Source organism: Maniola hyperantus, chromosome 27, assembly GCF_902806685.2.
Source record: "Maniola hyperantus chromosome 27, iAphHyp1.2, whole genome shotgun sequence".
Taxonomy (NCBI): Eukaryota; Metazoa; Arthropoda; class Insecta; order Lepidoptera; family Nymphalidae; genus Maniola; species Maniola hyperantus.
In genome coordinates, this window is record NC_048562.1 from 6551994 (window position 1) to 6577867 (window position 25874).

General features: G+C 41.3%; 2 protein-coding genes across 2 annotated transcripts; one reads left to right on the top strand and one right to left on the bottom strand.

Annotated features, from left to right (window-relative positions):
* Positions 1–342: 342 nt before the first annotated feature.
* ergic53 (protein ERGIC-53) lies at positions 343–16020 on the bottom strand. Its single transcript, XM_034982736.2, has 12 exons — positions 15821–16020; positions 11877–12031; positions 11302–11474; positions 10693–10808; positions 9988–10155; positions 8852–8964; positions 8433–8561; positions 7037–7141; positions 6338–6423; positions 5469–5618; positions 3928–4050; positions 343–2912 (listed from the first exon to the last, which is right to left on the bottom strand). Exons 1-12 carry the CDS (start codon positions 15981–15983, stop codon positions 2876–2878), a joined length of 1518 nt encoding a protein of 505 aa, XP_034838627.1. The 5' UTR covers positions 15984–16020; the 3' UTR covers positions 343–2875.
* Positions 16021–16327: 307 nt separating this feature from the next.
* On the top strand, positions 16328–23278 carry LOC138404347 (uncharacterized). Its single transcript, XM_069508065.1, has 8 exons — positions 16328–16643; positions 17403–17494; positions 17948–18104; positions 18541–18710; positions 19318–19388; positions 19910–20009; positions 20520–20638; positions 21863–23278. Exons 1-8 carry the CDS (start codon positions 16510–16512, stop codon positions 23276–23278), a joined length of 2259 nt encoding a protein of 752 aa, XP_069364166.1. The 5' UTR covers positions 16328–16509.
* The last annotated feature ends 2596 nt before the right edge of the window (positions 23279–25874 follow it).

Below are 25874 nucleotides of genomic sequence, written 5' to 3' on the forward strand. Positions count from 1 at the left end.
TAGAGAGAGATAGCAATAGCCACAAACCAACATAAGAAGAAGAGAGACAGCAAATGAACTGTCGCATTGCTGTCGCTACTGCAACGTTTTACGTAATCCGCCCGCGGGTTAGCGCGGGGGTGCGGGGGTGCGGGGGAAGCTAGTATTTTGTACAATCGGGTAAATGAAACGTCCAAATTCGTGACAAATAAAAAAGTTTACTAAGAGAAAAATATAAATATTTATTATTAATTATCGTATTATGTACAAAGTAACATCAACACACACACACACACACCCATCCCACAGCCATACATACTACTTACGAACATTACCATACTGTAGCACGCGTCACGAGAGTAGAAAATACTTAAAATTAAAAAAAAAAAAAAAAAAACCTGCCAAGTGCGAGTCAGTTCGCGCACGTCATAGATAATACATAATATATGCGCACGCGTCGCGCTTAAGACTGCCAAGCCCCCTTGATAAAGGACCCCGGATGGGTTCGAAACTAGTCGGGCTAACGGCGACTAGATACGTGAGTATAGCCGTACAAATATATCATATATAATGGAAATCACTCACGATAGTTTAAACGCTTAAACAAATAATAATTTAATATGAAAATGTACATTTTCTACCCTTCATTTCGGCATTAAATACAGAAATGAGTTTCCGTACAGAAATGCATTTGTAACAACCAATTTTTTAAAATACAACATTCAAAACCAAAAGAGCGAAAAATAAACACGTACACTTTAGTTTTCCTTAGCTTAACAGATAAACAAATCGCAGAAACGCGTAAGCGACGCGATTCGTCCGGCGCTTCAGACCTTCTCGAGTTTCACTCGTGTCGAGAAACCTATTACAATGTAAAGGATTATATAAATGATAAGAAAGCTTGGGAATGAGTTGTTAACAGCTTTGTGATAGTTCTAATAAGTTTAAGTGATCTTGTAAAATGGTGATAGTAAAAAGAATACCAGGCTGAGTTTGTTATGGGCTCTTCTCAGACCTGGGCGCGTTTGGAACCCTCGTAGCTTTAGTTTTAAGTTCGGGTAACAATTATCTCCACTGATATCTTACAAATCGAACAACCGACCATCAAAAAGTGTAACATATTACCTATTTTGAATAAATTACATGCATTTTGAATTTTTATCATGATTTCAACAAGGTTAATACAACAAGGGGTAGGGGGCCGAGTATTGCGCGTCTCTTACGCGTTTAAGCGGGAAGCTACTTGTTTATCTTTTGAGTCAGTTAAAAAAACATATACCATCTTACCTGATTAAAAAAGTTTTATTCTTAACTTTGTCTTCACAATACTTCTGATAATAATTAAAATTAAATTACAAAATTATAATATAAATCGGAGTTTAATTTTTTGTGCGAATTTGATTTAATTATCAGCAAAAATTACAACCAAAACCATCATAATAATATTATCTCAAAGAAGCGTACATTCTTATAGATTGATATTGATATATTTTATATGTACAAAAAACAAAAAATAAATATGCAAAAAAATATTCACACGTTGCACACATTTTTAATGTTTTTTAACAAATTCAAATTTTATATATTTTTAAATATTCGTACATTAAACTCACTTTTTTAAATTTAATCTCAAAGTAAACCAAGAAAGTAAGTAAAGGCTAATTCTATCTTACACAATGTCTAAACTAAACTGCTTTAGTGCTGTCTCTTTCCGCAGGGAGCATTATGAAAGGGATAGGGGAAAGGGATTTTAGTCCTTTTACCTTGCTTTAGATATTGTGTAAAACAAAATTATCCACATTATAATAATATCAGTCAATGAAACCTTTACTTATATAATCTTAGAGCCGAAATACCTATTTTTTTGTACGAGGTCACGACAATGAGGTCACGGTAACCGTGACCTCATTGTCGTGACCTCCGCGAACGTGAAACTAAAACAAGAGGGTCATAGCTAATTCATCGTAACAATCAATAAACAACTTACTATGGATCATTTTAAATACATATAAAAAAAAAATCGAAAAAAACGGGCCGAAATGAGAACCACCTCCTTTTTAGAAGTCCGTTAAAAATTGCGGAACCGCCAGAATTCGAACCTGCGTCTTCTGGGTTCCAGAAGACGCAGGTTCGAATCCTGGCGGTTCCGCAATTTTTGATATGTATTTAAAACTAGCGGATGCCCGCGACTTGGTTCGCGTGGATTTAGGTTTTTAACAATCCCGTGGGAACTCTTTGGTTTTCCGGGATAAAAAGTAGCCTATGTCAGTATCCAGGTCTTTGACTATACACATACAAAAAGTTAGGTGAATCCGTTGGTCCGCTGGGACGTGATTGAAGGACGAACCAACAAACCAATAAACCAACAAACACACTTTCGCATTTATAATAAGGGTACTGATTATTTAGAACTTTCCTTCAAGTGTAGATAAAAACACTATCATAAAAATTATAAAATGAATAGTAATTGAACCAAGAGTCGTGATAGCCTAGTGGTTATGAAATCCGTCTTCCATTGAGGAGGTCGGGGGTTCGATCCCGAGCACACGCATCTCTAACTTTTCGGGAGTTATGTGCGTTTTACCCGAGCGAAGCCTGGGCGATCAGCTGGTTATATAAAAGCAAATGCTGACTGACTGACTGATCTATACAGCTCTAGCTACTGAACGGATCTAGCATGCAGATAGCTATTATGAAAGTATTTTTGGAAATTCAACTCCTAAGCGGGTAAAATAGGGTTTTGAAAATTGTGAAGTCCACGCGGACAAAGTCGCGGGCATAAGCTAGTATCCTATAAAAGTACAGTATGACCCCCTGCGGGTTGGACCCCCTGTTCGACGGACCTCGTATGTAACCACAATGTTCGCAAGTAGTATCCAACACACAAACACAACACTTAGAAGAACTTCTTCGCTTGAGCTTCCTTCCTTTCTCTGAAACACAAAAATATTAAAATCATAAACTGCTATAAAATTAGTATAGAAATTAGAGTAATTTAGAGCATACAATTTGTAAAATGAGAGTTTAATGGTACTGATTCTGAGCACACCTTTTAGAGTATTCCCATCCTCGTCTTACTAATGTATTATGAAAAGGACAGACACAGTTTGACAGTTTTAAATTCACTTTAGAGCTGCCATACCTCGTGACGTCAGCGGCCAGTTGGTAGCGAGCACTAGAGTCTTTAAATGTAAAATTCATGTTCCATCCTTTAGCATTATTACAAAGAGAAAGATGCAGATACTTTAAATTTAGTTTAGAGCGTTGACTGAGTAAAAAAAATCTAGACAAAGGAACGTTTGCTTTCTCATTCACACTAAAAAGAGAGTACAGATAAAGTTACTAATGTGATAAACAGAGACGCAGCAAACCTATTTTTTGTCCCTTATCCCGATTTTCTTCAAGGAATACAACTTTAGTTGCAAAACAAACTTTGAGAATTCGTGGCGTCATTGTATTTCTCATTAGTTATTTACTTGATTTTACATAAAAAACGTTTAATACAAATATTGTTGATCGGTTAATACAAATATTGATTACTGAACAATGGTAATAATTGTCGTGTTTATCATCGTTACGTCGTGCTATCGTTATCTCACACGCGGTACACAGTGTAGAGGCATGCGGCCTCTTCTAAGACTGGCAGCTGTAAAGAAGACATTTCACATCGCAGCTGCCACTTAGAACGGAAATTTGAATACGGAGCGATTCGAAAATCCTGTGGCCCCTGGATTTCGCCCAGGGCCACAGGATTTTCGAATCGCTCCGTATTCAAATTTCCGTTCTAAGTGGCAGCTGCGATGTGAAATGTCTTCTTTACAGCTGCCAGTCTTAGAAGAGGCCGCATGCCTCTACAACAGTACTTTAGTCTATCTTTTTTACTCAGTCTACGGTTTAGAGAAAGACAAGAGAACCGGCGCCATTGTATAAAACGAGAGCAACACCTACTTGTACATGGAGTAGAGCAGCATGAGCGCGAGCTGGCCGGCCGCCACCAGCAGCAGCATGGTGGCGGACACGCACGACACGGACGGACAGATCGGCTGCATCGACGGAGGAGTCGCCGATAACCTGATCCGAGATTGCAGAAAACTCCGTTAGTGCGAGTACTGTCGGCGGTGCATTTTAATCGGGACTACGTCATGAAATGTTATCGATTGAATAGCGCCATCTAGTTTCTACTGCGGCAAACGCCACAAATGCAAGCACTTGACGCTTGCGGCAAACTACAAACAGCAAGCATTGGCAAACACCACAGATGGCTTGCCTGCCCATCAGAACACGCCATAGCGTTGGCAAGCATACGCTAACACCCCTCCCCCCTCCTTGCTGTTTGTCACAAGCGTGCGGGCTAGTCCATAACGTTAATACAGTGCGACAAGGCTTTCTTGGCACTTGATTTCACTTGAATGACATTGACTTGAGAATTTAACCTCAATAGTACGCATATACAAGGTTTTGTATGAAAACAAATTCGTAAAATGTTGGCGGGGGACAGGGGCAACCCTCCACCTCCCATGGCCCCACCAACCTCGCGGTTATATGTGCCGAAACGCGGGAGGGCGCCCGTTCGGTACTTGCTCGGTGGCTCTTTCCCGGGGCGCATTCTTGACTCCCTGCAAATTCTTCACACGGGGGACAGGGACAGGGGAGAATGCTTTGTTGTGATTGGTGGACCCTGGTGGAGTCACGTGATGTGACAATGTGCGGAATGAGGGTCCGGCTATTGCGTCTATACGTGGTGGTCTGAGTCACGGATAACGAGACGCTGTATTCGCTCCCTCGCTATTTGTAACCTGTTATCGACTATCGACAAATCCTTTTTTTTACCACTCCAGGTTCCAGTTCCATAAGGCCTGTAAGTGCGAGCGAGAGGTCAGATAAAAATGATTTATGTCTCAGCTCGCACGTTCATAATGGCCAAACATTAAGTATTACTCATGTAGATTTTACGTTCGGAACGTAATGGCTTTATCGTTAGTATAACGGTATTTTGGTAACGTTACAAATAAATACAGTACGCGGCAGAAAGTAATGTACATTAGCCTTTAGAATGACATTTCGGCTGTGTAGAGCGTTGTCTCTGTCACTCATACCTATACGACGTTGTCATTATCATCATCATCATTTATTTATTTTGGTCAGATATAGTAGGTATATTATTAATATGGGGTCTTTTTACAACAAGGGGTACAATTAGGTAATCTGCCAAGCATGGCGTGCAAAATTAATTGATTGTCAGTCTCAATATGCAATGCAATAATGGTAGATGCATCCGACTATTCGAAACTACTTGTAAAAGTTTATTTGAATAAAAAGATTTTTATTTATTTATCTATTATTTATTATTATTGATTTATTCAATGACAGGAACAACGCTCTACAAATCTGCTATCTCCTTCTAAATGTCGATGTACATTACTTTCGGCCGCGTACTGTACCGGTGATTCTGTCCCTAATGGCCGTACTTCGTGAAGGGAGTGACATACCTCTGAGTGACTCCCGCGACGCCCTGTTTGACCTGGTTGATGCCCTCCCGCATCTCGCTGACCACTTGTGCGCTCATGGCGCCCCCCGCCGCCGCGGCGCCGCCCTGCAGGATCGCGTCAGACTTCCGAGCCACTTCGATTATGAACCCCCTGGCAAGATATAAAAATAAAAAGTACCATATTATACAATCGAACATTATATAATAGTACATTATGGTACAAGTGTGTAATGTTGGTGATTACCATTGGTAATCATCAATACACACGTATATCATACGACGTTTTCAACACACTTGTGAAGAAAATAATACTAAAAAATAATTTTCTTCATAATTAGTATTTGTAGACATTTTAATTAATAAATAACTGTAATTTCAACAGTGAAAACGAATTGTGAAAATCTTTACGTAATGGCGGGAAAAATTAATCAGTTTTCCTATGCGCGCGCATTTTACATTGGCGATCGGCCATAGACTAAATTAATGAGGTTTCTTTTTTTGGCTTTTCGCGGATAGAGTTTGGGCCACATATAAAATGGGGAATTACAAGTGAAAGTTTTATTTATTAAACACGTACAAGTTGAAATTAACTATTAAAATACGAAGTCGCATGAAATGAGCAAGCAATAGGTACATTAACTTATTTGTGCTATTGAACACGAACTTTTTTGTATCGAAACTTTTTTAAGAACAAAGCAACTCAACCAATAAAATAAAATAAAAACCCTATAACTCACTTGTGAATAATAGCAATGGAAAAGTCACAGTTTGATTATATGTGTCATTATGTGCCTAATTGCGATGAATGATGAAATTAGAGCCACTTTATGAGCAAGTGTGTTGAAAGTATGTAACAGAAAATACACTAACTTGAGTTCAGCGATGGTGTTGATGACGATCTGATGGTTGGTGGCCATCACGTCCCAGTCCTGGCGCGTGATCGGCAACGCGGGCATCTGTAAGCAGTACCGTTACGTCACTGACACTTTAACGTTACAACTCCCGAACGTTTCGTTACGTTACGTTAACACGGTAACGTTATTGGTACTGATTCTGAGCACAACCTAATTTTAGAGTATTCGCATCCTCTTCTTACTAATGTAATATGAAAAGGACAGACGCAGTTAGACAGTTTTAAATTTAATTTTTAGATGGTAAAACCCGTGACTTTAGAGCAGAGTGACGAGCCTACCGTTTAATTTTTGTAGCGTGCACTAAAATTTAGTCTTTAAATGTAAAGTTCATGTTCTGTCCCTTTTTAGGGTTGTTTTTTTTTCGGGTTGTGCCACACATGACATGGTTTATTCCGGCGCTTCTTCTACGTGAGGTCTTTTGACTTTGCTACTCAAGTATAAGAGGCGCCGGGATAACCTAACCAGGTCTAGCTGGTAATGTGTGGTACAGCCTTAAAAAATAAACGTTTTTCTTTCTTTCTTTTAGCATTGTTAAAAAGAAAAGGATGCAGATACTCTAAATTTAGTTTAGAGAAAGACGACGGAATCGGTGCCATTATCGGCTCACTACAGAGCGCACGTGGGCACGTGCGGACGGGTAGACGAGTCGGCGTACCTGCACGGGCGGCTGGCCGGGCTGCGCGGGCTGCAGGCCCTGCCCCTGTGCGTGGCTGTACACGGCCGACAGGAGGGACAGCGAGTTGGACTGCTTCCCGATCACCTACAGGTACAATAACATTACATTACTACATTACAATTATATCATTTTTGTACAACAAAACATTCAGTTACAAAAAAATCGGTGATTTTCACGATAGGCAAACTAGAAGCTGTTCGGGACACTGTGTGTACCGAACACTGAACTGTGCGGCGTCAGCAGTTTACGCAATCCTCGTGCTGGCGCCTAGCAGTTCACAAAGACAGCACCACCGGCCGCGCCGAAAATCGCACTCATCAATATCATTATCATATCAATTATCAATTAGTATCATTAAAGGAGCTATCGAAGGACATTATCCGTTATCATTTCTATCAATTTCCAACCCCACAGAAGCCGAAATAAGCTCGCTACTCCTGCGCTCCGCCTCTGGAAGGTGCGAAAGTCATTTGTGGGAATGAGTGTAATATTTTATAATAAAATGCCACAAGCAATTTTAGACTTGCCTTTATACAAGTTTAAAAAATGTGTTAAAAGTATGCTCCTAAAAAAAGCATATTATACAGTCGCAGACTATGTTACAAACGATAAAAAAGCTTGGATTTGACTCGCTCCAGCAATGCACGGGGCTGCAATGGCTTGTATAGTACGGTATAATAACATTGTAAATTCAAAAATTAAAAAGAGCAACCGCCGAGTTTCTTTCTGGCTCTTCTCGGTAGGAACGGCATTTCGAACCAGTGGTAAATTAAAACTACTAGACTATTCATAAACACTTGTAAAAAGTTTACATGAATAAAAAAACATTCTATTCTATTTCTGTGTACACAGACCGACATACATAATATTATACTCCTCCCAATTATTTACTACATCATTACATACTACGGTATGCTCCTGAAAATAGTAGATTATTCAACATGGAGGTAACGTAATGTCTTACGTTACGGGCGCCCAAGGCTAACACAGTATTGCCACCAAGTTCAATACTCTACTTTTCACACCTCGCAAGACAATAAAATCTAAATCTTCGTATGCTTAAATAGTTACCTACCTATCTGTCTTTAGATAGTTTTTGGGAGCAAAAGAAATTGATCAGCAATCATTGGATACGAACCCAAGCATTGACTACGACGCTCTCACTAGATGGCAGCACAGGTAGCATCCAAATCTGAATCGCACTACCGGATTTTTCTATATCTGCACTATATATAGAAGTGTTCAAGACACAACCGTCTGCCCAGCTGGGGCTACCGAGCATAGCCAACCGCTCGGTGGGAGATCTCCCTTTGGTACGGTCCAGCCTACACACCTCAGATGACAATGACTGCTCGAACTGTCACCTCTCTCTTACCTCGTCGACTTTCTTGTGCAAGTCCCTCATGACGTCTTGTATCTGTCCCAGGCCTTGGAAGATCTGCCTCAGCTCTCTCTGCCCGTCCGACTCGAACCAGTCGTCGAACTCGCCCTCCTTGTCGCGCACCTAAGGACCGAGAGAGACAGATATGACGTTCAAAAATACTGTACAAATAGGAAAGACGAGGCGAAGTTGAAGACTTTCAAAGTGATTAAGTCACTTTGAAAGACCTTGGCTTCGCCTATTTTTATGCATAATATTAGTTTTTGATTTATATTGCAAAATGTCAAAAAAAACGACTGTAGTACGGAACCCTCATTGCGCGAGACTGACTCGGACTTGGGCAGTTTTTTTAAAAATAATAAACCAATGTCCGAGCTAGTGGAATAAAAAATATTTATCTGCCACGATCTTACCTCATCAGGGTGCTCCTTCCTGTAGTCCTCCTTCTGCTGCTCCAGCTTCTTCTGGTACTCCTGGTACTCCGCCGCCAGCTTCTGCTGGTCCGCGCTGCTGATCTGCTGCCCGCCTGCCCACATGCAACCACACTTAGTTATTGTTAGGTTACACCTGTCCCCAATTGTGTAAGAATAACCATTTCATGGCTATCGCAATCGTCAAGGAATTCTGCCCTTTGATTGGCTGTGAAAAAATGTAAACAGCTAATCAACCAATGAACGCGCAGAATTTCTTGACGATTGCGATTGCGATGAAATGGTTATTCTTACACAATAGGGGGGCGTATCTTAGACCTGGGCGCGTTTGGAACCCTCGTAGCTTTAGTTTTAAGTGTGCGTAACAATTAGCTCCACTATATCTTACAAATCCAACAACTGACAATCAAAAAGTGTAACTTATTACCTATTTTGAATAAATTATTTGATTTTGATTTTGTTAGGGTTCCATACTTAAAAAGGAAAAAGGAACCCTAATAGGATCACTTTGTTGTCTATCTGTCTGTCTATCTGTTAAGGAAGCCTACAGGGTACTTCCTGTTGACCTAGAATCATTGACCTAAAATTTGTGGTTACAGCACACAAAAAAAAGTTGTGGTCATGAACTAATAATTAGTATTTTCAACTTTTGAAGTAAGATACTACATCAAGTGGGGTATCATATGAAAGGTCTTCAACCGTGCATTCTAAAACAGATTTTTATTTATTTTTAAGCATCATAGTTTTTGAATTATCGTGCAAAATGTCGAAAAAATACGAGTAGGTGGATGACGTCGTGGTCGTCGGTCAGACCGCCCGTGGCGGCGGAGAGGCCGAAGTACCCCCCACGGGGCAGCACCACGTTCTCGGCTCGGAAACACAGCTCGTAGTCCGCTTCGTTGTTGGTTGATAACCGCTCGTGTCTACTCACCGCTGGTTTGCTGCGTGGTATGCAGCGACGTGGTGAGTAGGTGGATGACGTCGTGGTCGTCGGCCAGACCGCCCGTGGCGGCGGAGAGGCCGAAGTACCCCCCACGGGGCAGCACCACGTTCTCGGCTCGGAAACACAGCTCGTAGTCCGCTTCGTTGTTGGTTGATAACCGCTCGTGTCTACTCACCGCTGGTTTGCTGCGTGGTATGCAGCGACGTGGTGAGTAGGTGGATGACGTCGTGGTCGTCGGCCAGACCGCCCGTGGCGGCGGAGAGGCCGAAGTACCCCCCACGGGGCAGCACCACGTTCTCGGCTCGGAAACACAGCTCGTAGTCCGCTTCGTTGTTGGTTAAACCTGGTAAAGGGAAACACAAAATCTGACAAAGTTTGAAAATGATTACATTTTAATAAGATCTATAGAGCGCACTTTAACTTAGCTTCGTCCTGCTGTATTATTTAAATTTCGGCCGCGCAGTCATCGACCCGAGCTAAAGAGCGTGCGAGCGAGAACACTTGTAATAATGCGTATTACAAATCTAAATATATAAAAGGAAAAGGTGTCTGACTGACTGACTGATCTATCAACGCAAAGCTCAAACTCCTGGATGGATCGGGCTGAAATTTGGCATGCAGATAGCTATTATGAAGTAGGCATCCGCTAATAAAGGATTTTTGAAAATTCAACCTCTAAGGGGGTGAAATTGAAATTTGTGTAGTCCACGCGGACAAAGCTAATAATAAATATAAGCCCAATATCTTCAATCTATTAATCTGTTGTTAACCCACAATTTTGCAAAATAAATTTGATTCGATGTAAGAGTGGTTAACTGAAGTGATATTTTCACGGATACTGTTTTGCTTCATCGTCAATTATCCTCGGGTGACCACTCACCATTGTGGAAGTGGACGGTAAGCGTGTTGAGGTAGTACTCTATGCGGGCGCGCGTCGGGAACGGCTTGTTGCGGAAGTCGCGAAGACAACCCGACAGCAACTGTTGCGATCCGTCACTGGAACAGATATGTTGATATTATGCGAGGGTTTGAAGACAAACAGTCAAATAGGGAATCATCATTATCATGAGGAACCCATCGCCGGCTCACTACAGAGCACGGGTCTCCTTTCAGAGTGAGAAGGGTTTTAGTCATAGTCTACCACGCTGGCCATGTGCGGATTGGTAGAATTCATACACCTTTGAGAATATTATGGAGAACTCTCAAACATGCAGGTTTCCTCACGATGTTTTCAGCTTCACTATCAACATTAGCATGTCGGTGACACGACCTTGAACCCATCTCAAAATCACCCAATGTGCTTGAAGAAGTTTCACTTTGATAATCTTCGAGAGCACGATGTAGGACACAAGTAACGCCATCTAGCGGCTGACTTACCTCTTATGATCAAAGTTCTTAGTGTCGTCGTTGATGACCGCCACGATGATAGAGAGTTAACTTCGAGAGCGCGATGTAAGACACAAGTAGCGCCATCTAGCGGCTGACTCACCTCTTGTGATCAAAGTTCTTAGTACCATCGTTGATGACCGCCATGATGTAGGGGTTGTTGTGCTTGTTGTCGTTGTCAAACGAGTCGAATATGATCCCTAGACCGTTCCATCTGTCGGAGGATCCGAACACTTCCCCGGTGTAGTCGCCGCGAGCGGTCGTGTACCAGAACGCCTGCGAACAAGAATCATACACCGTAAGACAAGTAAGAAACTCAGCGGCTGCTCTTTTCAAATAATCATCATCATGATCAACCCATCACCGACCCACTACTCAGCACGGGCCTCAGCAGAGAAGGGGCTTGGTCATAGTCCACACATAGAGCAGATTGGTACACTTCATTAATTTTGAGAGGCATGCAGGTTTCCTCACCATGTTTTCCTTCCTCGATAAGGGTGGTTACGCACTCATCCGACCAGACTCCGTGAAATACGTTCCTTTTGTTTCGTATGGTTAGCTTATGACATATTATGTCGTAGATAATCGCTGGTATTCTCACGGATGACGGACTTGCAGTGTGTAATCGCCATAAGGGCCACGGCTGATCTGACTAACCATTGTAGGTTATAGACTCACCAGTCCGTCGGCACCTATGCGCCCCCTGCCGGTGACCTTGAACATAACATCGACCTCCCACCAGTCGAAGTTGATGGGGTTCCGCGTCCAGATGGCGCCCTTCTGACTGCGCAGCGAGGGTGCCAGGCGGACGCTCTCGCCGGACGCTATCGCATCTGAAAACAGACATTACAGTTTTATCATCCTCAACCGACAGACGTCCACTGCTGGACATAGGTCTCTTGTAGGGACTTCCACACGCAGCGGCTCCCTACACCTACATTCATTTTAAGGCGTATTTTAGGGTTCTGTACCTCAAAAGGAAAAACGGAACCCTTATAGGATCACTTTGTTGTCTGTCTGTCTATTAAGAAACCTACAGGGTACTTCCCGTTGACCTAGAATCATGAAATTTGGGAGGTAGGTAGGTCTTATAGCACACTTCACACACCTTTGAGAACATTATGTCTAACTCTCAGGCATGCAGGTTTCCTCACGATGTTTTCCTTCACCTTTAAAGCAAGTTATATTTAATTACTTAAAACGCACATAACTCTGAAAAGTTAGAGAGCGTGCCCGGGATCGAGCCCCTGACCTCCGCTTGGAAGGCGGACGTCCTAACCAGTAGGCTATCACAGCTATTAGTAATTTACATAAAACCGACAGACGTTGGGGTCTCAAGGTGCTAGAATGGCGACCTCGCACCGGAAAGTGCAGTATCAGAAACTATAATATGCTATTTTTTTTTTTTTTTTGTAAAAGAATATTAGCCAGTTAAATGACAGTTAAATCACGGAGTGATACCAAAATAATTGTTCGTAGAAAACCTTCAATGGATTATGTCAAATGTGCTCGGTGGCTGTCATTTTTTTTTAAAGAATATTAGCCATGTTAAATGACTAATATTCCCCTTTCGTCTCCAACTAAGCGTCAAGCTTGTGCTAGGAGTAGGTACGACAATAATAGTGCAACGGGCGGGGTTTGAACCGTCGACCTTTGGGTTTTCAGTCTACTCCTTTACCCGTTGAGCTATTGAGGCTCTAAATATACATCGCTATATACATGGATGGCTAGAAACGATATCAAACCGTAGGCTGCATACAGTAGTGAAACGAATTAATGTAATACAAAACCTCAAACACTGATAACACTTGATAAACAATCATTGGTGTACAATTTCCATTATAACCACATTTTCACTAATGGTTTCTAGTTTAACTGTTCAATGCACTTATCATCATCATCATCATGATCAACCCATTGTCGGCCCACTACCGAGCGCCGGTGATGACCGCGCCAAGGCGATCGTCAAATTAAGCATGAAGTAGGTATTAGGGTTGTAATTTTACAACTTCACTACCCATATTATAAATGCGAAAGTGTGTTTGTTGGTTTATTGGTTTGTCCTTAAGGCAATCACATCGCAACGGAACGACGCGACGGATAGACGTGATTTTTTGCATGGGTATAGTTAAAAACCTGGAGTTAGTGACATATGCTACTTTTATCCCGGAAAAGCCAGGATTTTCAAAGTTACGGGCATCAGCTACTCACACTAATATTACGACGAAAGTTTGAATGTATGTGTGTGTGTGTGTGTTTATTACTCTTTGACGCAAATACTACGGGACGCGTTAGGCTGAAAGCAACAGAGATCGCTCATACCCTGACTTAACACATAGGCTCCTTTTTATCCCAGAAAATCAAAGTATTCCCGTGGGATTAAAACCTCTTTCCACGCAGACGAAGTCGCGGTTATCTAGTTACTCCATAATATGGTATTTGACAACTAGTAATCAGTAACTTTTTATCAAACGTCAAAACGCGCACTTAGTGTGCGAGATTCTATGAAATACTGGAATGTGACGTCACATCATAATGACGTACTTTTTTAGTTTATAGTATGGTTATTACACTTAAAACTAACAAAGGACGCGGATTTTACATATTTTGGAGGATATTAATCCTCTATTTATATTTCATAATCTCTGAGAAATAATTGATGTAAGTAGTCAAATACCCAATTGTGCAAAGTTAACACATTTCTAATTAAAAACACATAACCTAATAAAGCTGCATACTACAACAATATTAAATAAATGCTATTCAATATTAATACTTAATGCCAATCAGTTAAGGTTTAATTTGTTTTGCAAACAGACACATAACAAGTAACAAAGTGCCAACAATGCACAATTAACTTGGTCACAGATTATTGCATACAAAGTTAACAAGTTCCTGAAGCATGCAGCTTTATTTCTTACACACATACAAATAAGGTTAACTTGAGTGCAAATAAACTTTGTGATTGAATGTTTTGTATTAGTTTTATTGAAAAAGAAATGAGAAGTTGAGTTGTTGTTTGTTCTTATAAAATATAGTATATAAGACATTCTTACTGATAATCGAAACTATTTTATATTAACATACTTGTACCTACCTAATATTACTAAATTATTAACAAAGAAGAAACTAATTGACATTATAACAAACTTAATTAATTAGTGCGATCAATAAATAAAAATAATTTCGATTCAAAATGAATGCCCTATATAATTACCTGATAAAATCTATTATAAAATAATGTAACACGTAGTTTGCATGTAATTGTATAATAATTATATATTTAGCATGTATGTATTGTTAATGTACCTAACTTTACAATGCCCTTACGGGGCTTCATGTAACCATGAAAGCAAATGAATAAATAAATCATAAATCATAGCTTGTCACCCGAACCATAACAACAAATCAATTGACACATTCAACAAAATCCACCCAGTAGTTTAGACGCTATGGTGGAACACACATACATACAAACATATATACATAGACTAAATGCTAAAATCATAACCCTTCCTTTTGGCTTTGCCGTAGTTGGGTAAAAATGGACTAATTCCAATAAGAGTAGAGATAGCTTAGTAGTTAAGACATCCACCTCCTGTTCAGAGGTGGGGGGTTCCGTCCCGGGCACATACCTCTAACTTTTCAGAGTTATGTGCATTTTACTTTTCAGCAATTTATTATCACTTGCTTTAACAGCGAAGGAAAACATCGTGAGGAAACCTGCACACCTGAGAGTACTCCATAATGTTCTCAAATATGTGTGAAGTCTTTTTGGCAATCTCCACTAGACCAGTGTGTTGGCCTATTGCCTAAACTGTTCTCCTCTCGAGAGACCTGTGCTCAGTAGTGGGTCTGAGTCGGGTGGATGATTATGATAAATTAAAAGAAATACCCATACTAGATAAGTAACTAAACTTTGATCCATACTAATCTATACTAATATTATAAATGTGTGTGTGTGTCTGTCTGTTAGCATTTCACGGCCCAACAGTTGAATAGATTATGACTAAATTTGTTACAGAGATAGCTTGCATCCCGGGGAAAGACATAGGCTACTTTTTATCTCGGAAAATCAAAGAGTTCCCACGGGAATTTTAAAAACTTAAATCCACGCGCACGAAGTCGCGGGCATCAACTAGTTCCAAATATTTGAGTACAATAACAGCAGCTGCCTATCTAAAGAGCAATAAAATAAAACATAAAATCACTGATAAAGTATCCAATGAAAAATAATTTCGCAGTCACCGAATATTTTTACGTCCGACAAAATTTAAAAAATATCATCTTTCATTCATAATCTTGAAGATAATAATAAAATTTTAATTAAAAACCTGTAAATAAATTATGCCGTCGTGGAATCAAAATGCTCGCAAACGACATTCGCTTATTGCTCTTTCGCACACGTAGTGCTACATATAGCGCTATCTCTTTCACACGTGACAGTTTTCACTGACGTGTCTCCGTCAGAATCGAATACCGTAACAACGAGCTATTTCTCTAAAAAAACACAATTTATAACACAAAAATACTAAAAAACATCATTATTACTACTGCTCCTTGACACTACAAGTGTTACATTGTAAATTTTAACCAGATATATCGACAAAAATCGTACTTACTTCCACCGTATTCCCAGAACGGAACTGAACCATCTTTTTGAGCTAAATATGGCGGTTTGAACGAATATTTGTATTCGAAACGTTTATGAACTGTCTGAGAATTAGATCTTACTAATAGGCATATCACTGAACATAATAATAAATTTAAACTCGTAGAAGACATGATCGACGATCAACACCTCGCAACGGCACGAAACGAAATGTCAAATGTCAAATGTCAAACGACAAACGAAAGTTCGTCAAAAATGACAATTTGTCAATTTGGAGGGCTGGCAGTTACCATAGAGTAGGTACAGCAAAGAATTTGCAAGTAGGTACCTACTAAGTACTACTAGTCCAATCTGTGAGTCCAATAGTGAGCGGGTGTCGACCATGTGTCGTGTCGGCGGCCAATCAGAGGACGAGCTGGCTGCACAGAGTACTTTTAACATATGGCTGGCTGTGCTGTCGACAACTTCATGCTTCAAACATCAAACGCCACAAACCATAGAGATAGCCACAAATGGCCACAAACGAAAACTAAAAAAAAACCACAATAACAACATTTGCATATTTGTGCCGGCAAATTGCGAAACGCGAAACTTTCGTAAACAAAATTTTGGTTCCAATAGGCGGTCAATTGTATTCCTACTTTCTTTTCTACTCGAGTACTCGAACAAACTAGAGTTTCAGAGTGAAATAAGTTCAAAATGTCCGCGTGCAACACTAAATCCGAGCTACTAGCGATATATCGTTTGGAGTTCTACAAGAATAAGCACAATTGGAAACTCAGTACAAAGCGCCATAATGGTATGAAATGTTCGAAAAAGAAACATGTGGAGAAGTAAGTCTTCAGCCAATCAGTTTTCTAGTTTTCAGAGTGCGTATAGTTGTGGCAACCTGAATTTTCAACCAAACTTATGATTATTTTGGCCGAGCTTTGCGATGAAGAAGTCATTCTGCGAAGGAAACCTTGCAATCCTCGGCATTCCTGCGACTTCGTCCGCGTGGACTACACAATTTTCAAACCCCTATTTTACCCCCCTTAGAGGTTGAATTTTCAAAAATCCTTTTTTAGCGGATACCTACGTCATAATAGCTTTCTGTCTTTCTTCATCCAGTAGTTTGAGCTGTGCGTTGATAGATTAGTCAGTCAGTCACTTTTTCCTTTTATATATTTAGAAGATTTCTTACTTTTCTCTTATTTAAATAATAGAAAAGTAAGAATAATTTGTTGGCATAGCTAAGGCCAAAGTGGTTTTACCTGGGTGAACTCAACATTGTTTAAATTAATGCTATTTAAGTACTAGATACATTTGATGACCTCCCTGGCGCAGTGGTAAGCATTGTGGGCTTATTAGTGGGAGGTCCCAAGTTCGATTCCTGGCAGGGATTTGGAATATTATAATTTATAAATTTCTGGTCTGGTAGGAGACTTCGGCCGTGGGCTGGCTTCGGTGTGAGGTGTGCCGCCAAGCGATTTAGCGTTCCGGCCGATGCCGTGTAGAAACCAAAGGGGCATGGCATTTACCTCTTTATTGGCATTGGTATATTGGTATATTACTATAGATTTATTAACTGATGTGAATGAATAATTTTGCAGAGTGAATGTGAACACCACACATGAGGTAGAAAACTGGGAGGAGAATGAGGTTTCAGACCCACTGAATGTTGGTTTTGTCACAAGTGAACCAGGTGTGTTTCTTTGTTGGTTTGTCCTTCAATCACGTCACAACGGAGCATGACATGATTTCTTGCATGGGTATAGATAAAGAATAAAGACCTAGAGAGTGATTTGTCACTACTTGTTATTTTGGAAAATCAAAAGTTCCAACAGGATTTTTAAAAACTTTTAATCCACAGGGATGAAGTCGCAGGCATCAGCTAGATAGATAGATAGGAAACTTTATTGCTTACAAAACATGAAATAACCAAGTGTCCTAAAGTGATAATAAACTACCATAAATGAAATCTTCAAAATGTGAATTATAAAATTCACATTTTGAAGAAAGTAACATTTTTCAATTGCTTATTGCTAATACTATCTTGTTTATACATTTTTACATTTTTCTCGCTTGGTGTGTAATACCATATTAACCAATAGATGTTGGGGTCTCAAGGTGCTAATGTATTCCATGTATATTGTAGGAACTAGCCCGCCACAGCCGAGCTTGTCCCAAGAGTGGCAGGAGCCCATCAACATCTGGCCGCGGGGAGCTCATGCTGAAGACACCCTCACATGTAACCAGCACCAAGTCTCCACCGAGGAGTGTTGTACAGCGGAACCCACAGCTGCTATGGAAAGGTTCATCATTTAAAAAAAAAAAAGAATATTAGCTAAGTTCATCATGCTGACTAATATTCCCCTTTTCTCTCCAATTAAGCATAAAGCTTGTAGGTAGCTGGAGTAGGTACGACAATAGTGCAACGGGTGGGGTTTGAACCGGCGACCTTTCCGATTTCAGTCCTTTAACCGTTGCGCTATTGAGGCTCTGATATCATGCTTTTGGCATTTTTATATTATAATATTGCTATATTTATATTATAATATTGCTATATTTATATTATAATATTGCTATATTTAGAGGGAATTTGCAGAAGACGGAATTAACGCTAATACGTCACTTCCGCTGAAAATGATCGCCAAACATATCGGAAAATGTCGAAAAATACACGTGTAGGACGGAACCCTCGGTGCGCGAGTCTGACTCGCACTTGACCGTTTTTTTTAACTTTTTAAGAGAGCCGGAGCTTCACAACTTGGTGTTAGAGCAGAACGCTCAGAACATGGCGAAATGGACCAATCGCGGAGGTGCTGAGGGTGAGGGTGAGGGTGACGGCCGCGCCGGTTGTGACGAGGGGAAGGCGCCGGTGGTGCCCCCTCCGCCAATCAACGAGATATGGCCTGAAGGTGGGTAATTACTACTAACCACTACCCCATTATTAATGCGAAAGTGTTTGTTTGTTGGTTTGTCCTTCAATCACGTCGCAACGGATCGACGTGATTTTTTGCATGGGTATAGTTTAAGACCTGGAGAGTGACATAGGCTACTTTTTATCCCGGAAAACCTAAGAGTTCGTTATTTGTTGTTATACTCGTAGCAGTTTAACTATATCAAAAATAAATTATTTCTCAGCGATTGTTAAATAGAGGGTCTTCCAAAATACGTAAAATCCACGTCGTTTCTTAGTTTTAAGTGTTATAACTTATAACCATTTTAAATTATCGATTAAACTAAAAAAGTACGTCAATATGATGTGACGTCATATTCCAGTATTTCATAGATTCTTGCATACTAAGCGCGCGTTTTGACGTTTGTTAAAAAGTCGCTGATTTGACTAGTTGTCAAATATCGTATTGTACAATTATTGGACAATTCTACCTAGTTTAAAAGGCCGATAGATGTAGGGGTCATACCCTCATACATACATAGACTGTTAAAATTATAACCCTTCCTTTTGACTTTGCTATAGTCGGGTAAAAAATATGTTTCTATTTTGTTTTTGCATTGTCGTAGAAGCAGCAGCCAAACTCTGGGACGCGATAGATGGCAACTGCCCGGCCGAGCTGCTGGATGCCCCGCTGCAGGTGAGTCTCGTTAGGTCTAAACTGTACCTGCATCACCAAACAAAACAACAAACAAAACAAAACAAAACACAAACAAAACACAAACAAACAAAACACCAAACAATTTTGTTTGTCTAAACAAAATTTTGCAAATCGGTCCAGAAACCTCGGAGGAATCGGTGTATGTTCTCCCGAAGTTTCTGGGCCGTTAAAAAACCGGCCTAGTGTGAGTCAGACTCGCGCACCGAGAGTTCCGTACTACAGTCGTATTTTTTTCGATACGATAAATCAAAAACTGTTATGCATAAAAATAAATTAATCCTGTTTTAGAATGTACCCCTATTTTACCCATTTAGGAGTTGAATTTTCAAAAATCCTTTGTTAGCGGATGCCTTAGTCATAGTAGCTATCTGCATGCCAAATTTCAGCCCGATCCAATTTGAGCTGTGCGTTGATAGATCAGGTCAGTCAGTCAGTCATTCGTTCATTCATTGAACTTTTCCTTTTATATATTTAGTTATAGATATTGGTCGGTATTATAGCAGGAGGGACACAATTCGTCTGTGGACAGCCTGAGCCACTTCTGCCGCGGCGCGCACGTCGTGCCGCACTCCTCCGAGACGGACCTCTCGCTGCCTCCACGTGAGTCGCACACTGTGCCTATAGGCTAGGCGTACCAGCTGAGAGAGCGTTTCTACCAACCCTGCAACCCTGCAACCCCCGCTGGTGTCTGACCCTTAAACTATAACAGTAATTCAACTTTAAGGGTATCTGGTGGGGGATTGCCACGACACTGAGTGTTTGTTCCGAAGAAAATAAAAAAAAAAATTACTTTATACTTTGACGTAAGATTTTTTACACCCTTATCACCAAAGCCACCATGATCCAAACTTCACAATCGCTGCTCGTTCCTCCATGTGTTGGGGACAATACGCAGAGAGGTCAGCGAACTTTGCGTAGATCGGTGCTGCGTGTGCAACGCCGCGTAGGCGAGGCATTGACCCCAAGTTTTGCGGGTTTGAAAAATATTAAATTACTAAAGATAAAGAAAAGTATGTCACAGTATTAGTTTTTGTGGAACTCCTGAATAGAAAGTCCTAACTACTAGGCTACACCGCTATTTGCTGTACGGTAACTTCTCTCTCCCTCTAGCATTGCAAATCCCGCACCCGGCGTCTCTGTCTCACATGACGACGCAGCAGCTGAGGAAGACTGTGGAACACTCCGCCAAGACCCTGAAGGTGCTGGAGTCGGAGTACGAGTGGAGACGGGTGAGGAGTATATATAGTTTTTTCAAACTATATGGGGTGTAACCAAACGCTGGAGAAACGAAAATAGGAGATATTACACGAGACATTTAACTCCTCACGCGCCATGTTAACTTTTTGTGTCAAAGTTCATGTCAAAAGTACGATTTTAGTCCTTATTATAAGATACTACAAAAAACCGGCCAAGTGCGAATCAGGCTCGCGCAACGAGGGTTTCGTGTACCTACTACAGTCGTATTTTTTCGACATTTTGCAAGATAATTCAAAAGCTGTGATACATGAAAATAAATAAAAATCTGTTTTCAAATGCACAGGCAAGGCCCTTTCATATGATACCCCACTTGATATAGTTATCTTACTTCGAAAATTGAAAATTATTAGTTTATGACCACAATTTAATTTTTTTTGTGTGATGTAACCACAAATTCACGGTTTTCAGATTTTTCTCCTAAAGCCAGCTATAAGACCTACCCATAGAGCAGAAACAAAGAGGAGATGTTGTATTAAGATTTCCCTATGAAATATCGAGTGACATTTTGCGGGGTGAGGGGTTGTGGAACGCCGCCCACTTCTCAATTTTCCATCTGCGGGTTAGTAGCAAAACTACTCGCTTAGCGACCTAACATCGATATATTGATGTCACTACATAGTTCAGCTATCTCACACTAGATGTCAATAATCTAGAACTATTTTAATAATTACGTATAAAATTACTTACAAATGAAATGTGATACCATTCATAGCATCAGAACGTCTGTCTGAATAACTTTGACACGATAAAACACAACACTTCATCCTTTTGTTCTTAAAAACGCGAAAACACACCGATAATACGAGTCTCAATATATGTGAACCTGACGAACGCAGACAGCATACTAACTAAGGCCCCGCCCACAGTGATGACGTCAGGACCTAGTTGAAAATCACAGTGCACAGTTGCTTAGGCCAACTCCTCTTTGTTTCTGCTCTATGGACCTACCTACCTGCCAAATTTCATGATTCTAGGTCAACGGGAAGTACCCTGTAGGTTTCTTGATAGACAGACAGACAAACCGACAGACAGACAACAAAGTGATCCTATAAGGGTTCCGTTTTTCCTTTTGAGGTACGGAACCCTAAAAAATTAAATACATAACTATAAAGTTTTACTTTGTTTTGGCGTACACAACAGCCAACAGGAAGTAAAACTTATTAACCATTTTTTTAACCATCGATAATTGTTTCCAGCTCCGCCAAAGGGAAAATTACGGAATGGACGATTTGGACGAGGTCCTCCACCCCTCCCTCCCACACCCCCCCATCACAGACCGCGTACTGGCGGGCTCGCACAGGGCGTGGGGGGTGACGGAGCCGTGGCAGGTGTGGGAGGCGGGGGATGCGCAGCTGGTGCAGCTGGTGGAGCCGCAACCGGCGCAGGGGGTTGGGGTGACGTACCCGACTTGGAGTGTGGGGGAGTTACGCCAGGCGGAAGGGGTGGTAGAGCCGCAACCAGCGTGGGGGCTGAGGAATCTGCAACCGGCTTACAGTGAGGGGGAAACACACCAGGCGCGAGGGGTTGGAGTGTCATATCCGACTTGGAGCGACGGGGAAACCCACCAGGCGCGAGGGGTTGGATTATCATATCCGACTTGGAGCGAGAGGGAGATTCACCAGGTGCTGGGGGTGAGGGAGCCGCAACAGGTTTGGAGCGAGGGGGAGATTCACCAGGTGCTGGGGGTGAGGGAGCTGCAACAGGTTTGGAGCGAGGGGGAGATTCACCAGGTGCTGGGGGTCAGGGAGCCGCAACAGGTTTGGAGCGAGGGGGAGATTCACCAGGTGCTGAGGGTGAGGGAGCCGCAACAGGTTTGGAGCGAGGGGGAGATTCACCAGGCGCAAAGGGTTGGGGTTCCATATCCAACTTGGAGGGAAGGGGAGATTCACCAGGCGCGGGAGTTGGGGGAATCGCAACTATTTGCACTTTTGATGAGGAAGCCGCACCCGGCTTGGAGCGTGGCTGAAACACACCAGGCGTGGGGGGTGAGAGAGCCGCAACCGATTTGGAGCGAGGGGGAGACACATCAGGTGCGAGGGGTGGGCGGACCGCAGCCAGTGCGGGGGGCAGGAAAGCCGCGAACGTATTGGAGGAGTGAGGGTGAGGCACACCAGCTCCAGGGGTCGAGGGAGCTGCAACATGCTTGTGGTGTTGAAGAACCACAACCGGCTTCTAGTGAGGGGGTGAGGGAGCCGCATCAAGATCGGGGGGTGACGAAGCCGCCACCGGGTTGGAGCGAGGGGGAGCACCAGGCGCGAGGGGTAGTGGAGCCACTGGTGGTGAAGAAGCCGCGAACGTATTGGAGAAGCGAGGGCGAGATACACCAGGTCCGGGGGTCGAGGGAGCCGCAACATGCTTGTGGTGTTGGAGAGCCGCACCTGGCGGGAGAGATACACCAGGCGCGGGGGGCGGGGTTGCGGTACCAGGCTTGGAGTGGGGGCGAGCCGCACCAGGCACGCCGGGTAGGGGAGCTGCAACTTGCTTGTGGGGTTCGGAAGCGGCAACCAGCTTGGAGCGAGGAGCAGACGCTACAGGTGCGGGGGGCGGGGGAGGCCCGGCAGCGCGGGCGCGGGAGGGGACGCGTGCCTCGATCTGGTTTGTGGGGGGGATAGGGGAGATACGGAGACTGTATGTAGTGTTGTAGTTCCTATCGGCTGTGTAAACCAATCTGGTTTAGCTAATTTATATGTTCTCGTTTTTGTATATACAAGTGGTTCGCTCCGACATAGACTTCGCGGTATCATCCTGTTGGATAAAAATAAAGATTTTTATATTTCACACGCTGCCGGCCAACTCCGTAGCGCCTGACATACGATTCTTTTTCAGACAATTTTTTAAATTTTTCTCTCCGTAAGAACCATCCTCGTACTTCAAGGAATATTATAAAAAAAGAATTAGCGAAATCGGCTCAGCTGTTCTCGAGATTTGCGATCAGCAACACATTCAGCGATTCATTTTTATATTATATAGAGATTATTATGGAATAATCATTACACATATTATAAATGCGAAAGTGTGTTTGTTTGTTTGTGGATTTATTGGTTTGTCCTCCAATCACGTCGCAACGGTGCAGCGGATTGACGTGATTTTTTACATGGGTAAAAAATTTAATTTGATTTTTAACGACCTGGAGAGTGACATAGGCTACTTTTTATCCCGGAAAATTAAAGAATTCCCACGGGATTTTTAAAAACCTAAGTTCACACACACAGGTAAAACACACAGGTAAAATATAAAAAGCTTTATTTTTAGGGGGGTTCTCATACGAAATGGGGGTCTTCAAAGTGGAGATTGAACTCGACGCTATATGTCAAAAACGGCTACATGTTAGAAACTGAAACTTGTGTATAATTTCAGTTATATTCTGTACTTGTACAACAAATACTAAAATTAGATAAATATTATAAAGAAACGAAATTATTTCATTTTTAGGGTTCCGTACCTCAAAAGGAAAAACGGAACCCTTATAGGATCACTTTGTTGTCTGTCTGTCTGCCTGTTTGTCCGTCTGTCTGTCAAGAAACCTACAGGGTACTTCCCGTGGACCTAGAATCATGAAATTTGGCAGGTAGGTACATCTTATAGCTGACATTTGGGGAAAAATCTGAAAACCGTAAAAGGGTTAGATCACACAAACAAAATTAAATTGTGGTCATAAACTAATAATTAGTATTTTCAACTTTCGAAGTGAGTGACTATATCAAGTGGGGTATCATATGAAAGTTCTTCACCTGTACATTCTAAAACAGATTTTTATTTATTTTTATGCATCATAGTTTTTGAATTATCGTGCAAAATGTCGAAAAAATACGACTGTAGTACGGAACCCTCATTGCGCGAGCCTGACTAGCACTTGGCCGGTTTTTTTAAGTTAAATTGATAGTTTATTATCCGAAAACGTATAAGACTTGTATATTATTGTTATCTTTTTTTGAAGTAGACTTAAAAGTTTATTTGTTTTTAATTTTTCATGTACCAAAATTGTAGTTATAAAGTAATGTTACATTGGAAATGCTTATCTCTAAACCGAGATGTTCTCCAGCTTCCCATTCAAGGTTGTGAGTGAGGCGTATTAATTATATATTTTATAAAAAAAAACTTTAAGTCTGATGTTAAAAAAGTATTAGAACTAAGTCTTTATACATTATGATGTTTTTTATTAATTTTTTTTTGATAGAAGTTAAGGGCATAAAATGGAGTAGATACTTGCGGTAGTGCGGGGGGGGGGAGGTGACTCGTCAACTTGTGACGTCACCCCCCCACTACCGCAGGAGTCGACTCAGTTATGCGCTATACCTTTGTTAGTTTAAAACTTGCTTTGCTTTGCTGATTGCATGTTCCTACAACAAAATATCTAGGTTTTGTAAAAATTGCCAATCGATCTCTATTAATACCTGCCTGCCTACCTATTGTTCGCAACAGGTTGAGATGGCAACGGGGAGGGAACACAATGCGGGTGACATGCGGGTGTGCGGGACGTGTCCCCCCCCCCTCATACCTCAATTGCCATCTCAACCTGTCGCGGACTATAGGTAATGTAAAACTTGCCAATCTCTATTACTATACTACCTACCTAGTTACTACTAACTAAATATTTTTCATTTTTAGGGTTCCGTACCTCAAAAGGAAAAACGGAACCCATATAGGATCACTTTGTTGTCTCTCTGTCTGTCTGTCCGTCTGTCTGTCAAGAAACCAGTTACCAGCTGTTGATTACTTTCAAATAAACAAAATAAATAAATAAACAAAATAAACCAACAGGGTACTTCCCGTTGACCTAGAATCATGAAATTTGGCAGGTAGGTAGATCTTATAGCTGACATTTGAGGAAAAATCTGAAAACTCTGAAATTAGGGTTAGATCACACAAAAAAAAAAAATTGTGGTCATGAACTAATAATTAGTATTTCAATTTTTGAAGTAAGATAACTGTATCAAGTGGGGTATCATATGAAAGGTCTTCACCTGTGCATTCTAAAACAGATTTTTATGCATCATAGTTTTTGAATTATCGTGCAAAATGTCGAAAAAATACGACTGTAGTACGGAACCCTCATTGTGCGAGCCTGACTCGCACTTGGCCGGTTTTTTATTGTGTAAATTTTTTAAAGTGTTTATTTGATTAATGTGTAATCTCTACAGAACACATCAATAAAAATGAAACATATTTATTGATTACCTTTATTTCTTTTTTATGTTGATAGTTTAT